General features: G+C 35.5%; 1 protein-coding gene across 1 annotated transcript in view; it reads left to right on the forward strand.

Annotated features, from left to right (window-relative positions):
- THOC1 (THO complex subunit 1) overlaps positions 1 to 15,764 on the forward strand; it is a 41,831-nt gene that overhangs the window by 16,000 nt on the left and 10,067 nt on the right. Inside the window, exons 9-11 of the mRNA XM_082667284.1 lie at positions 2,137 to 2,210; positions 3,546 to 3,654; positions 4,830 to 4,961. Of these exons, the coding sequence (XP_082523410.1) occupies positions 2,137 to 2,210; positions 3,546 to 3,654; positions 4,830 to 4,961 (315 nt within the window). The remainder of the gene's footprint in view (positions 1 to 2,136; positions 2,211 to 3,545; positions 3,655 to 4,829; positions 4,962 to 15,764) is intronic.

Raw genomic sequence — 15,764 nt, forward strand, 5'->3', positions numbered from 1 at the left:
ATTAATGAAGTCAAGGAACTTACTGCATATTCATTGGAATTTATTTTTCTTCTGTGCTGATTAGAAACAATGAGGAAGAGAATTGCCTATTCATGACATTTGCCCATTTTACTGCTGAAACGTCTTTTACTGTTGATGTGTAGAAACTCATTATATAGAATATTATTAATTCATTCCTACTGTGTGTTGATACATTTTTTTCCTCAGTTTATGGTTTTTCTTGTAACTTTATAGTTTTCTATATGGAGCTATTAAATTTGGATATAGTAATATTAACATTTGTTGGTCTTTTGTTTTAGTGTTTCTAGCCTTGTGTCATACTGAAGGCTTCCACTCCACAGGAGTATGTAATTCTTTGTTTTCTTCTGGTGCTTTTATGATTTTATTTTTTCTTTTAAATCTTTTACCCAGCAGGAAGGTTGGGGTTTGGAGTAAGTTGAGTTATAATTTAATTTTTTCTAAATGGTGAGCCAGTTATCTCAGAACCATTTGTTAAGTAATCCATCATTTGCCCACTGATTTTTTCAAAAGGACATCAGCAAGATCAACTTTATTTTTAAAGATTATTTATTTATTTATCTGTCTATTTATTTATTGGTGCGTTGGGTCTTCGTTGCTGTGCACGGGCTTTCTCTAGTTGCGGCGAGTCGGGGCCACTCTTCGTTGTGGTGCGCGGGCTTCTCATTGCGGTGGCTTCTCTTGTTGCAGAGCATGGGCTCTAGGCACACAGGCTTCAGTAGTTGTGGCTCACGGGCTCTAGAGCGCAGGCTCAGTAGTTGTGGTGCACAGGCTTAGGTTTCTCCACAGCATGTGGGATCTTCCCAGGCCAAGGCTCGAACCCATGTCCCCCTGCATTGGCAGGCAGATTCTTAATCACTGTGCCACCAGGGACACCCCCTAAAGATTATTTTTGAAGTGTCCAGAAGACAGTCCAGAGCTGGCAAATTTTTGGACATTCAGCACCTGCTCTTCATTTAAGAGCAAGTTATAAAGTTTAAAAAATTATTAATTAGATGTAACTAATATTTCACTGTAAATTAATCAGAGTACTTTACTTAATTTATCCCTTAAATTGTAATCATTGTCAATTTGGAAATGATATTGACTTTAAGATTTTTCAAAATCTGCCTTTCCCTTTTATGTATCTTTTAGGTATTTCTTGGACTATTCTATGTAAACTTGTTATTTTAAAGTGGGGGGGGTGGGATGAATTGGAAGATTGGGATTGACATATATACACTATACTATGTATAAAAGAGATAACTGATGAGAACCTACTGTATAGCACAGCGAACTCTACTCAATGTTCTGTGGTAATCTAAAAGGAGAGGAAATCCAAAAACGAGGGGATATAGGTATACGTATAGCTGATTCATTTTGCTTTACAGTAGAAACTAACACAACATCATAAAGCAACTATACTCCAATAAAAATTAATTATTAAAAAAATTTTTTTTCAATATGGAGCTGTACACCCAGCATATCCTAAAGTGTTCCCAGATAATAAGTGTTATGTGTACAGGCGGGGGAAGATTTTCAAGGTCAAATTAAAGTTGGGGACAAAAACTACTTAAATCGCTTTGAGTTATTTACTGTGGTTCTTGGAATCCTTAGTGTACTAATGATCTTCTCACTTTTTGTATACTATGTTTCCAAATCATATTTTGCCATAGATTCTCTATTCCCAGAGAGAATGTACTGAATGTGTTAGGAAAAGTACTGGTTTAAAACTTTGCACTACGTTTTTTGTTGTTGTTATTGTTTTTAATGAATAGGTATTTATATTCTTTTATTATTTATTTATTTATATAAATATTTAATATTTATTTGTTTAATATTTATTTTGGCTGCAACTGTTCTTAGTTGCGGCATGCGGGATCTTAGTTGCAGCATGCAGACTCTTAGTTGCGGCATGCATGTGGGATCTAGTTTCCTGACCAGGGATCGAACCCGGGCCCTCTGCATTAGGAGTGCAGAGTCTTACCCACTGGACCACCAGGGAGGTCCTTGCACCATGTCTTCATGGCTATCTTATATTATTGTCATACCGCTCTTGAGTTCTCGGATCCCTGTCATATAGAATTCTCCTCTGCTTGACAACTGCTTCATGACAGGATGTACGTTCTTTTAATTTAGCACATGGAGGACAGAGAAGAAGGAATGGATGTGGAAGAAGGTGAAATGGGGGATGATGAAGCTCCAACAACTTGGTGAGTGTTTAGAAGTTCAGATTTCTTGATTTACAAAGATAATACCTTATGACTTATCAGGTACTAAGGTGAGAACGTAGACAGGGAGGAAGGAGATCATGCTTATAGATTTCTTTTGTTTGTAACTTTAATGTATATCACTTAAAATTACAACTCCAAAATCACTAATGGGCTGTATCAGTTGGTTTCTAAATTGTGTGCAGGCAGTCCGTTGTTTAGGTGTAACCTACCTTATATATATTCATAACGTTTGAAAAGCCAACCACAGGCAACCTACGCACTCCTTCCCTTCTCCCTTCCATTTCATTTTGAGATCATGGTGCTGTGTGGATCACTAAACCTACTTCCTGTTTCCCATATAAAATTACAGTCTTACTTGGAATATTTGTATGGGCATGAAGCTTAGCACAGATGCTAACTGTAATCCATAGGTTCAACTTGTTAAGGTTTATTTGGAAAGAGTGGAGTAAGATAGTATACGTATACATATAGCTGATTCACTTTGTTATATAGCAGAAACTAATACAACACTGTAAGGCAATTATACTCCAATAAAGATGTTTAAAAAAAATATGTATTGACACTGAAGATTTGTAACATAGCCTAATTAGAAATTGAATTAGTAACGCCATTTTTGTAATACTAAGTTGGTATTTATCTAATGTGTTTGTTTCATACTAGGTCTTAGTGTGTTGGTTAGGATATAATGCCTAGGGCTTTTACCATTAGAGTCAAATTAACATTAGCTTAAACAACATAGAAATTGATTTCTTTCTCATGTAAAAGTCTGAAGACAGGTGTTCAGAAGACAGGTGTTCAGGGCTGATGCAGTAGCACTCTTCAAGGAGATTGTCTAGGGACCCATGTTCCTTCTAACTTCTTGTTCCACCATGCCTTGGTATTTGCTCTTTTTCATATAGTCCAGGATGGTTCATCATCATATCTGCATTCTAGCCAGCAAAAAGGGAAAATGGTAAAACATAGCGCATATGAGACATATGACTTCCGCTCCCCACTGACTGGCCAGAATTTAATCACATGGCCACACCTAGTGCAGGAGAGGTTGGGAAAGAGAGCCTTAAATTCTGAATGTATCCAGCCAAAATTCAGGGGTTCCACCACTGAAGATAAAGAGGGAATAGGGGTCTATGAACCCCCTGAAATTATTTATAGACGTTTATATAAATATTTATGAATTTGTATACTTTTCTGGGGAAAGAAGCCATGGCTTTCATTACCTTTTTCAGAGGATATGTGACCCAAGAAAAGTCAAAGCATTTAGATATTTCTAAAAGAACTTAAATGATTTATTTAATGTAACATTTATTTTATCAGCTCCATTCCAATTGATTACAACCTGTACCGAAAATTTTGGTCACTTCAGGATTACTTTAGGAACCCTGTGCAATGCTATGAGAAAATTTCATGGAAAACTTTTCTCAAGGTGAGTTGCCAATTACAGACTACCAAAAGCCCAATATTTTATAGCTAATGGCAGAGTCAGAACTTGACTCTTGTCCAGCATACTTTTCACTATATAGTTCTACCTCTTATGTTTTTATACCTATTTCATAATATAGAAGCTAAATTGTAAATTAATATATAAACAATTGATTTTGAGAGTAGTTTATAAATGACTTGAGGATTAAAATTTAGTAATTACAGCCTTGGTTTTTTTTTTTTTTTACATAGTGAGTATTGTCAATTGATGAACTTTTGCAGAATACATCCTGCCTTTGCACAAAATTATTTCAGCTATCCTTTAAGAATAGGACTCTGCATACTATGGCTTTGGACTACATCCAGCCTACTGCCTACTTTTGCGGACAAAGTTAATTTTGTCACACAGCGACACCAATCATTTACGTGTTATCTGTGGTTGTTTTTGTGCTATAATGGCTGACTTGAGTAGTTGTGATTGAGACCATATGAGCCATATAGTCTAAAATATTTACTATCTGACTGTTTACAGGAAAAGTTTACTAACCTCTTTATTATAAGAATCCTCTGTATTTCTTTTTCTTGGCTCCTTAAAGGTCAGTTTGTCCTTTTTGTTGTAATCAAAATCTAAAGTTAATAGGTAGCTCTTAAAAGTAGCGTGGTGTGTTTTCTGTGTTACTTTTTAAAGTTTTTATTTTATATGAAGTATCTTTTTTTTCCCCATAACTATCCAAATTCAGATTAAGTGGTAAGTGAGAAATCATCTGGAATTGTTCCTCAACTGGATAGGCTTTGACATCATTTTTTTATTTGGTCACAGTGTTTAGCACAAGAAATGCTTGAGAGTTCCATTGCTGATTAAACAGCTACTTTTACTGGTAAATTTCTGTATACTCGCAAAGCATTCCTTTCTCTGTTTGCCCCTTACACAAACTGCATAAGAAATCACATTTTTCCAGAAGTAGAGAGTTTATTCCTACTTTTACAGTAACCATGATATCTCACAAAAAATAATTTTACCCTCATTTTGCTGTCATAATTTTTCTTGTTTAGTGTGCCTTAAGGATGCATATACGATTAACTGGGAATAAATTGTACATTATTTTGATAAAGAAAAGCACTAAACAAATGATTGGGCAACAATGCCAAATAAAACTAATTGATATTTTTACTTTGCAGTATTCTGAAGAAGTTCTAGCTGTTTTTAAGAGTTATAAATTAGATGATACTCAGGCCTCAAGGAAAAAGATGGAAGAATTGAAAACAGGAGGAGAGCATGTATATTTTGCAAAGTTTTTAACAAGTGAAAAGGTATAAATCTTTCTTTTTCACTAAGCATAGTAAGAAATGTTTTTATTTTTGTTTTCTCTATTTAGCTGATATCCTTTTAAGTTAAATACAGTAGAAAAATTTCTTACTTTATTTTTGGTTGAAACTGACAAATGTTAGTTTGAGAGTCCTATTTCTTCTTGTAGAAGTAAGACTAATTTAATTTCAAAGGTGAAAAGTTGTTCTGCATTGTCTGTTTTGTAGATTTACTTTGGATTAAATACATTTTAGTTACTTTCAAGTACATATATTCTGAACCTCAAGTTAGGATTTCATTTGCATTTATGAAAATATTTTGTATAGTTTGCCATTTAGGTACAAATAAGGGGTTTTAAAATTCCCTGTTAATCTTATTTACACAGTTTAATAAGTAATAAGTAAATTTTGTTCAAATACAATGCTAAGGCATTATGCAAGTTTCTAGTCAAGATGGCACATTGAGTTTGTGTTTCGATTCACTCCCTTTGCTCCAAACACATAGCAATGACAGGTAAAATATAAAAAGAGAAAACCAAAAAGACAAAGCTGGGCTTCCAGAGACAAGATAAATATCTTCACAGACCAGAACTGCCAAGTAATAAGTGAAAATGAAGCCTTGGGCCTGCTGACTGTATATTCCAAGCAGGTGGTGGCAACCAGGAGCTTGGCTACAAGTGAGACCAGATCCATGTGGGACCAGGAGCCAGAGCCATATTCACTGCTTGAAGCCAGAGACTGGGGTAGAACTTAACCCACTTTTGAAAAGAAGCTAAGGTAGATATTACCAGTCTTCTGCCAAAGGCTGTGGTTTCATAGCAAGTTGTGGGTCTAGGGATAACAAAGGCACAACTTTGTGTCCTCTGCTTGCTCTATGACCAGATATGAGATATCCCCAGTATACTCATGAAACAGCTGTTCCAAAAAGTCATCATGAGACTGTTTTCTAGACCTGGGCCCATGGACCTGGTGAAAGAAAGCACAAAACTACTAGATAGAAAAAGGTATACACAGAGATAAAGAAGAAGAAATAAGCAACAATCCCAAAACAAAAGCCTTCCATTCAAAACTTTCTGATAAATTAAAATTCCGAAATCCAGTGCTAAGAAAGATCACCAACAAGGGATGATCTTTGTTTATTTTAGATACATAGCCTGACCAAGACTTTAAAATATATATGTTTTGGATAATCAAAGAGATAATTGATAGTACAGCCTCCATGGAGAGTAAGAAATTGTGTAACTGAAACATTTCAGTTGAAATGAAATAGGAAAGTTTAATATGACAACTAATTGGGATTCTTGAAAATGAAAATATATGATCATTGAAACCAAAGCACAGCACATAGAATTAAACTATAGTTTGGACATAGATGACAAGAGTACTAATGATGAGAAGTTCACCCAGAACACAGCACAGAGACAGATTTTTTTGGTCAACCTGAAAGCAGTTAAGAGCGATGGAAGATAGATTGAGAAATTCTAGCATATATCTAAGTAGGATTGCCAAAGAACAAAATGGAGAGAATATTGGAGAAACTAAAGGATTGAAGGAAGTCCCAAGTTCTCAGATTAAAAGTGTGCTACAACTACCAAGCAGGATAAAGAAAGGTGAATCCATACTTCAGTACATTATGCTGTAACTGCAGGTATAGAGAGAAAACCTTAAAAGCCACCAAAGAGGGGAGGAAAAAAACACAAATATACTGGAAAGGAACAGATTTCTAACAGTTATCAATAATAGATACCAGAAAACAGTGGAGAAATATTTCTGAGAAAAAACTATCAGTCCAGAATTTCATACCCAGCTAAATGCACTCAAGACTGTAGAGGAAATAAAGACATTTTCATTCTAAGACCAGGAAAGCATACCACTCTAAGACCATCATTGTGAAAAACTACTAAAGGATGATCTTCAGGAAGAAGGAAAATGAATCCATAAGAAAGGAGTGGAATACAGAAAGCAATTGTGAGCACAGAAATTGAAAAATATTTCAGTTTACTATTGACTAAAAACAAAAAAGTCATAATAACTGATTTTTTAAAAAATTTTAATGTAGTATGTAAACTAGATAACAATAAGAATCAGAGAGGGGAAAACAGATGTTTAGTGAGTAATTTAAGCATATGCTACAGTCCTTGTAATCCTCAGGAGGAGAAAAGGAATGCTGAATAACTTTAGACATTATTATATTAAAAGGGAAACCACCAAAGGAAAAACATCCTGTAGCTCTCAAATGGCAAGGGGTTAAAAAAGGGGACAAGAAGGAATATAGACTACGTTATAAATCCAACAGATGGCAGGAAGGGAGGAAAAAAAGAGAGAAGGGTAGGTAAGTCCAAATATATCAGTAATGACTGCATAAACTGATTTAATTTACCTAATAGAGATTATCACATTGGATTTTTTTAAAATCCAGATATATTTATTAATTTAAATGAAACAGACATATAAAACTCTTTGGTTGAATAAAGAATTCAAAATTTTATTTTACCATATGTAGAAAGGGAAGAAAATTCCAAAACCTCCTCTAATTTAACAAAGAAGCTTCCCAAAGATATATACCTTTCAGAAAGCTTGAGATATCAATTTAAATAATATTATCAGGGCAAAACAGTTAAAAAATACAACAACCAGTAAGAGTTGTATGCTTTTAGCAGTTAAAGGTCACATTTCTCAGGACATGACAACTATTTGAAAACCCTGGATATCTTAAAAGATTTTTTTTTTTGGACAGTTGACATTTCCAAGGACATTTTAGAAAGCAGCAGGATTATACATTTTCAGAGACATCTCCACACTGGAATGTAAAATCAGTGCTTTTGTATCGATCTCCATTCACCACTTTATCAGAACTGGTCCCTGAATAGTGTCTCCCTTACTGACTCTTTGTGAGCTTTGTTTCACCAGCAATGCAGACAGCATGAGCTTTCAGGGTTAAGCACTGGAATTCCATTAGGTAACGTTTTGATAGAGGGAAAAGCAGGTTTTAGAAGCTTAAAACTTTACAATATGGGAAAGAAAAAAGGCACAGAGAATTGCAACAAAGAATGTAAGGCATGTGATGTTTTGCATCTTCACTTCCATTTGTTGCCTCTTAAGCAGTAACTTTATCTTAAATTTCAACCTATAAAAGAACCCTTCCTGTGCAATCTTCGTATTTTTCGTATGTATTTCCAATGTTTATTACTCAGCATCCAAGTGAAAATATTTGTAATGCACCACCTATAGCACCATTTGATAAGTTTTACTGCTTCACTAAAAGGAGCCTTCTAGCATTTCTGTAACACCTTACATGATGTTTTACATCCCAGGATTTCTGAAAAGGCCATCCCTAAGTATGTGCCAATCTAATGTTACTTTCTTCTGGTTGTAGATTTGGTAAAGGACAGAAACACTCTTGATTTTTCAGGGATATATTTCTTGCCAGTGAGAGCTAGCTTAAGTGAAATCAAAAGCCATTTAATTATTTAGAGTATAATTCTATAGCCCATCGTTTCAGTGGTGAGCAGGTTTAGGAGAGTGGTCTTGTCATTACAAGGTTAGGTCTTTAATCACTCAAATAGAGCATATAGCCTCATTTGATGGCCGTGTTATTACCCAGAACCCTTGTGTTTTGCTTACATGAATGTGGTCAAACTTTTTCTTAGGAGAGTTTTCCTTATATCATTCTTAGGAAGGATGATATAACCTTTCTAGTTAGAGACAGGCCAATCATGTAGCAGCTTCAGGTAGGCACAGATTTTACAGATAAAATAGATATGTTTCTAACTTATCATACCTTCTTTCTTAAAGGTGGAAGTTTCCACTAGAAACTCATGCCTAGGGTATGATTGTAAACACTAATTTCCAACAATATAGTTCCCTTGTTAACGTAGCAAAATAATCCCTGGATTATTATTTTTAGTGGAGAACTGCCGGTTCCTTAAGTTTAGTCCAGAGTCATACTCAGAAATTTTAAGGGAGGATTTCACCTCTAATTGTCCAGTTTATCATACTGTGTGAAGGGCACTGTACTATTATAGGAATTTCTCCCTCAGTACTGTGTAGCATGTAAAAGTAGAACCAGCATTTTAAAACAAAATTCCAAGTATCATGAGTGTTAGCATGATGGTTAAAGGAATGTATTTTTATATCTTTGAGTCCTTACAGAAAAAAGCCCAGCCAGTAACTAGGTATGAGCTTCAGGGTTACCCAGTTCTTCAGAATACCAACTCCTTTTCCCCTTACAGTTGAGACTCAGTGACCTAATGAAAAAGATCCGGGGGAATACTCCAGAGCTATCAGTTACCAGAGTGGTTGCCCCACAGTCACACACTAGTGTGGTCATTAGGCCATTCTTGTTCATGGAGGTAAGAGAAATAACAATTCTTCCCAGACTCTGCATTGTATGAAGAGCTCTCAAATAAGAACTTTTAGTCACTTAAAAAAAAAAGTTCCTGGCAGAAAGAAGCTATCAGTACAGCCTTAAATTTTTCATACTTTCTCTATCAATTTGAGAGATAGCCAAGGCTGAGTGTTTATGTAGTGTAGGCAAAGACAGGTCTCATCTTTTATGAGACACACTACAACCTGAGACCCTCCTATAGACAGACAGGCAGGCTAACCACTTCCCTATAATTTCCTTTAGTTTCATCAGTTGTCTCATATGGGACTCCCTTTAAACAGGTCTGGGAGGTTTTTGGACAACTCTGGAACACCACTTGAGTTTTCCTTGTCTGCAGCCAGAGAAAGAGCCAGCCCTCCAAATAGTTCCAGGAGTGTACCGTGAGGTTCCTGGAATTTATCAGAAATTTAAGTAGAAACTAAATCATTGATCCCTGTGCCCCCAGAGAAAAAAAAGTTATAGCAAAAAGCTGTTAAACGGGTGGTGCTGACATTTTCTTATAGGTCCAAGATGGAAGGCCTTACACTTTAAAAATCATATAAGCACTCAGCAGTTCTCAATAAGAACGGAGCAATGTTTTCCACTGATGAACCTTGATGTAAATCAGTTGTTAGACTTTACGTCTTGACACCATCCATCTGAGTTAACTGGTTGGGCTTCTCACAACTGTGATTAGAATATTTGACACACTTGACCCAGGCTTTGAAGTAATCTAACACAACATTATCTAGCACATCAGTGTTGGCCCTTGGGCGGCCACTGGGGAAGTATCAGAAATTTAGTTGGCCTACCATTAATATTTCACAAGGAGAGAAACCAAATCTTCTGTTTACTATAGATCTCATTGTCATATGAGCTGTAGGCAATGTGTCTAACCACTATAGTTGAAATATATACAAACTCTTGGGTTAGTTTATTTTTCAGAATTCTCTTTTGATGTTTGACTTTCTCTGCTGAATTCCAGTTCTATGGCATGAAGGCATTGATGAATCGTTAGGGTTTTACAAACTGCAGTTTGTTTGAAGACTTTTGCTGACACTCATGTCAGTTTTAACATATGGGTGTACTTCCACTCATCTGAAAAGGTAAACACAATTACTAAAGTTTTACATGCATAAAATCAATCTGAAATGGTCTGCAAGGTGGGAGGCATGAGCTGCTCTCTTTATTGTGACACTCTTGTACTCTGTGGGCCTGACACAGGGCAGCTCCATAAATACCATTGAACATATTGGAAAGTTTAGAGCATACTCATCATTCTTTATTATTTTTAGAATCCCTTCTGTGTGTGAGTCAATCCATAGTTATGCAAGCAAGATAAGAGTAAATTCTTTGGTGATGCCAAGCAGCTATTTAGGAAAGACTAAAGATAGGGTTAAAAAAATACCCTGCCAGTGTAGACTGGATTTGGAGCCTAGTTCTGAAGAAGGACAAAGTATTTTATGTCACGTGTGTAGGTCACAAATAAAGTGAGAGGTAAAAATTACCACTTTAAATGCATTAATGAAAAATTTAAGAGTGACAAATTGAGAATTCAGGAAGCTAAAAAAGATACGGAATAAACCTCAAGAGAGAAGTAAGTAATAATAATAGCACAAATTAATGAAATAGAACAAAGAAACTATAGAACATATCAGGAAAACTGAAGGCTTTGAAAAGAAAAATTTTATAAAAAGAAGTTTTGTAGAAGTTCTTGTAGAACAGGCCTGACTAAGGAAAAAAGTGAAAACGTACCAATAAACAAAATAGGAGTAATTGGAAATACAGAGACAGTAAAATGTGTAAGAGACTATATTTAAATCTAATGAAATAGTAATTCTGTAGAAAAACTTAATTACCAAAATGGATTCACAAAGAAATTAAAAGCCTGAATAAACATATAACTATTAAAGAAATAGTAATCAAAGTGACACCTTTCAAATGACATCAGTCCCAGATTTTTTTAGGTACGTATTATCAGCACTTCAAGGAATAGAGGAAAAGCAACCAAGGTCCTTATATGAGATTAAACGTAACTTTTAAATAAAACCCCAATAAGGACAGAACAAGAAAAAAAGTATATATATCAATTTCACTTACGAATAGAGATGAAAAATATATTGTAGAAACTCACAAATCAATTTTTTAAATTGATGGTAGCTATTTTTAAAAAATAGAGACTAGGGGCTTCCCTGGTGGCGCAGTGGTTAAGAATCCGCCTGTCAGTGCAGGGGACACGGGTTCAAGCCCTGGTCCGGGAAGATCCCACATGCCGTGGAACAACAAAGCCTGTGAGCCACAACTACTGAGCCCATGTGCCACAACTGCTGAGCCCGTGTGCCACAACTGTAGCCTGCATGCCTAGAGCCTGTGCTCCGCAACAAACAAGCCACCACAATGAGAAGCCCGCACACAGCAACGAAGACCCAATGCAGCCAGTAAATAAATAGATAAATAAATTTAATAAAATAAATAAAAAATAGAGACTAATATTTAATAATATTTATCATTTAAGTCTCTAAATAATAGACTTAATATTTATTAATATTTTAATAATCCCAGGATTGTATGATTCAATACCAGAAAGATTAATACGAAATTAACAGATTAATGGTTTTTAAATAAAAACTATGACCATCTCAGATGCCAAGAAAATTATTTCAATACAATCTAATACTCATTACAAAACCAAATCAGAAGTAGAAGGGAATTTTCTCTAACTTGATTAAGGGGATTGACAAAAACCCTATAACAAGCGTCATATGTAATGATCAAACTTTCAAAAGTATTCTCAGTAATTTCAAGACCAAGACACGGATATCTACCAACCATATTTCTGTTCAACGCTGTAATGGAGGACCTACATTTCAATAAGAGAAAACAAAACAGAAATGGGAGTTATATGTATTGGAGAGAAAAGACTGAACTGTCTCTAATTGAAGGCAATATAATTGTCTACAGAGAAAATCCAAGAGAACCAACAAACTTTGAATTAAGGAGGCTTCAGCAAAGTTACAAAAGAAACATCAATAGTGTTCCTATAAGTAACTGGTTACAAAATGTTATTTAAAACAGCAATGAAAACTAATACCTATGAGTAATCTTCATGGATAAAATTATAAAAATAAAGAGATATGACTACATTTATAGATAGGAAGACCCAGTGCAACTTCTCCCCAAATGTGTCCATAAATTCAGTGTATTTTAAATCAAATCCAAACAGGCTTTTTGAGGGAACTTGAATAGTTGATCTTAAAGTTTTTATGGAAAAGCAAAAAGCCAGGAGTAACTAAGCCAAGAGTAACTACTTCCTCCTAAGAAGGAACAGTTGCCCTATCAGATATAGATACTAAGACCTATAAAGCTCTAGTAATTAAAACAGTAAGTATTAGTACAGGTATAAAGAAGAAAAAGGAACTAGGACTAGACAAAGTGAAAAGACAAGCCACAAAGTAGGAGAAGATATTCACCATCTCCAGAACTGAGGAAGATTAGTACTTTGAATATACCGTTGACAAAAAGACAACCAGATGGAAAACTGGAAAGATGGTATGAACAGGTAATTTACAGATGTAGAAACCTGAATAGCTAATGAGCTTATAAAAGATGCTAAATGTCACTAGTAGCCAAAGAAATTAAAATGATGAGATAATCACTTCACATTTGTCAAACTGACCAAAATTAAATATCCTAACAATAAATGAAATGTATTGGCAAAAGTGTGGGGAAAGGAGAACTTTAACACACTGCTGGTTGAAGTATAAATTGATACAGCCACTTTGCAGAGTAATTTTATAATAAAGAGCAAAGTTAAAACTTCTAAGATGTGGGCCCTGGAGAATCACACATATGCACAAGGAAATATATGACTCATTGTAACTTAGGTGTTTGCGAGTGAAAGTGTAGAAACGACCTAAATGTTCATAAGCAGGAGACTGGGTGGGTGGTAAATTATGGTAAATTTACACCATCGATTTCTATAAAGCACTGAAAATGGATGACTTAGGATGGGGGTTGGCACATTACTTACTGCCTATTTCTGTAAATGAGTTTATTGGCTCACAGCCATGCTCACTCCTTTACGTGTCGTCTGTGGCTGCTTCTGCATGGCAACAGAGATAAGTAGTCGGGACGAGGACTGTATGACCACAAAGCCTAAAGTAATTTACTGACCCTTAACAGAAATTTGCCAACCCCTAAACTCGAGCTACATGTATCAAGTTGTGTAAATGTCAAACATAATATATGAAAGATAGCTTATTGCAGAATAATGTGTGTAGTATAGAGTTTGAAAACATGCAAAATACCTTGATATTTATAGATGCCTCTATATGTATAATAGTGTAAAATATGCATTAGAATCAGCAACACTGAATACATGGTAGTGCTTTCCGTAGTGGAGGGAGCTTATAGAGGGGCTTCAACAGTTTTGATAATATTCTATTTCTTTAAGAAATGTGGAACAAGTAAAAATGTTAGGATTTGATAAGTAACTGGATCGTGAGACATGAATGTTGTATTAACTGTACCTTTCTGAACTTTAAAAAATACCCCACAATTTGAAAATTGGATATTTTCATCTGATGTGTTAATAATCACAAATTAGTAAGAATTTAATTAATGAGAATGCTCTTAATATTTTGTTTTTTAGTAAAGATTTTTTAAGCATTTTGTGTTAAAGTAACAGAAATGGAAGATTTCATACTTCAGTTTAATTTTTCCAGAGCATTGTTTTGCTTTTAAATTTTTTTATTATGAAAAGTTTCAAATGTGCAGAAAGGAATATTGTTTGTATGTACGATTTATTGACAGAAAGGCACATAAGAATAACTAAGAAGAGTAGCCTGAGCCTTTTTAGGTTTAGAATAATAATCAGGAAGGCTGAGGCCTGAGCTAAGAGGTGTAGTAAAAGCTAAGGACAATAAAAGGCCCTTTGTTCACAAAACAAAGACAGCAAAGAAATATTTGACCAAATGCATGATGTAAATGGTGTAATTTTTAAAATAACCAAAGAAAAGCAGGACTAGAAAAAATATATTATTGAAGAAAGAATACAACACCTCTTACTAACTAGCTGTGTAACCTTGCAGGGGTCATTTTAACTTGTCAGGGCCTCATTTTCTTAAGGATAGTGTGATGCAGTTAGTTTAAATGATCAAACTAGTCCCCTCCCACCTGTGATTCAATGTCTTCTTGACTCTTGTTTTCAATCCATTGTTTCTATCAAAAAAAATTATCATCCAACATAAAAAATAAATGTGGAATAGGGGACTTAAAGCTCAAGGTAGATGAAAAGTTCATAAACAGCACCTATTTCTTCAAGCCAGGAGTTCCTGTCTTCACTGTAAGCTAAACGCCTCAGGGTCTTCAAACTGGCCAGTCTTTTACTTGCCTCAGTCTTTGTACCTCCTGTTTCTTTCTTCTATACACTCCAACTTTAGGTTTGCTCCTGTGGCTCATGGTTGCTCCTTTTCCAGGAAGTATTCCTGGAGTAGTTTAGGCAAATAGATGGATGGTGGAGCCTCTCGGTGAATTAGCCAACACCGGAGAAAAGCAGACTTTGTTGAGGAAATTGGTGTGTTTTATTTTGGACAGGAAATCTGATCAAGTGTCAGTGGGACATTCAAATAGAGATATGTAGTAGCTTCTTGAGCACACAGATCTGGAGGTTAGGAGCGAGATCTAGGTTGAGAGTATAGATTTGGTATATAGTTTGGTTAGCAGCTTATACGTGGTGATTAAAGAGGAGAGTGTAGACTGGAAAGAAAAGGAAGCATCAAACCAAATCCTGAAGAAAATCAGCATTTGAGGGAGAAGGAAAAGAGAAGGAGAGAAGAAGATAGAAGAGTAGCCAGTGAAATTGGAGGAGAACTAGAAAAATATGACCCCATGGAAGCCAAGCATATTGAGTAGGATGAGGACTGTGAAGAGTGCTCATTCGATTTAATAACAAGTAAGTCATCGGTGGTCTTGGCAAAACACTTCCCGTGGATTGGTGACCCAGAACACCACTGGTTGAGGCAGGTTGAGGGGAGGATTGGAAACAGTGAATGTAGCCAGTTCTTACAAGAAGCTTTGCTATTCAGGAAGGATAAGGTGAAGCTGTAGAATCTTTTTGAGAGAAGTTATTAAATGCTAATGGAAAGGAGCTTGGAAAGAAGAAAGGGTTGAAGATAAGGCACCAGGGTGGTTAACTGATGGGATGTCCAGATAGAAGGATCACCTTCAGCGAAGATCCTGAAGATGTTGTGGCAGAGGAGATGAGGCGAATGAGGATGTGGGTGCAGTTGAAACTTCCATTTTAATGAGTTTTTCTCCTCGTTGAAGGTAGAGGGAATTATCTACTGAGAGCGAGAGGGGTAGTAAGTAGTGTTCTGGTAAGTACAAGGGATTTGAAATAGTTGCTATGGAGAATAGGAGGGAGAACAGCCTTGGAGAATAAA

This window comes from Grampus griseus (assembly GCF_964374135.1).
Source record: "Grampus griseus genome assembly, chromosome: 12".
NCBI lineage: Eukaryota > Metazoa > Chordata > Mammalia > Artiodactyla > Delphinidae > Grampus > Grampus griseus.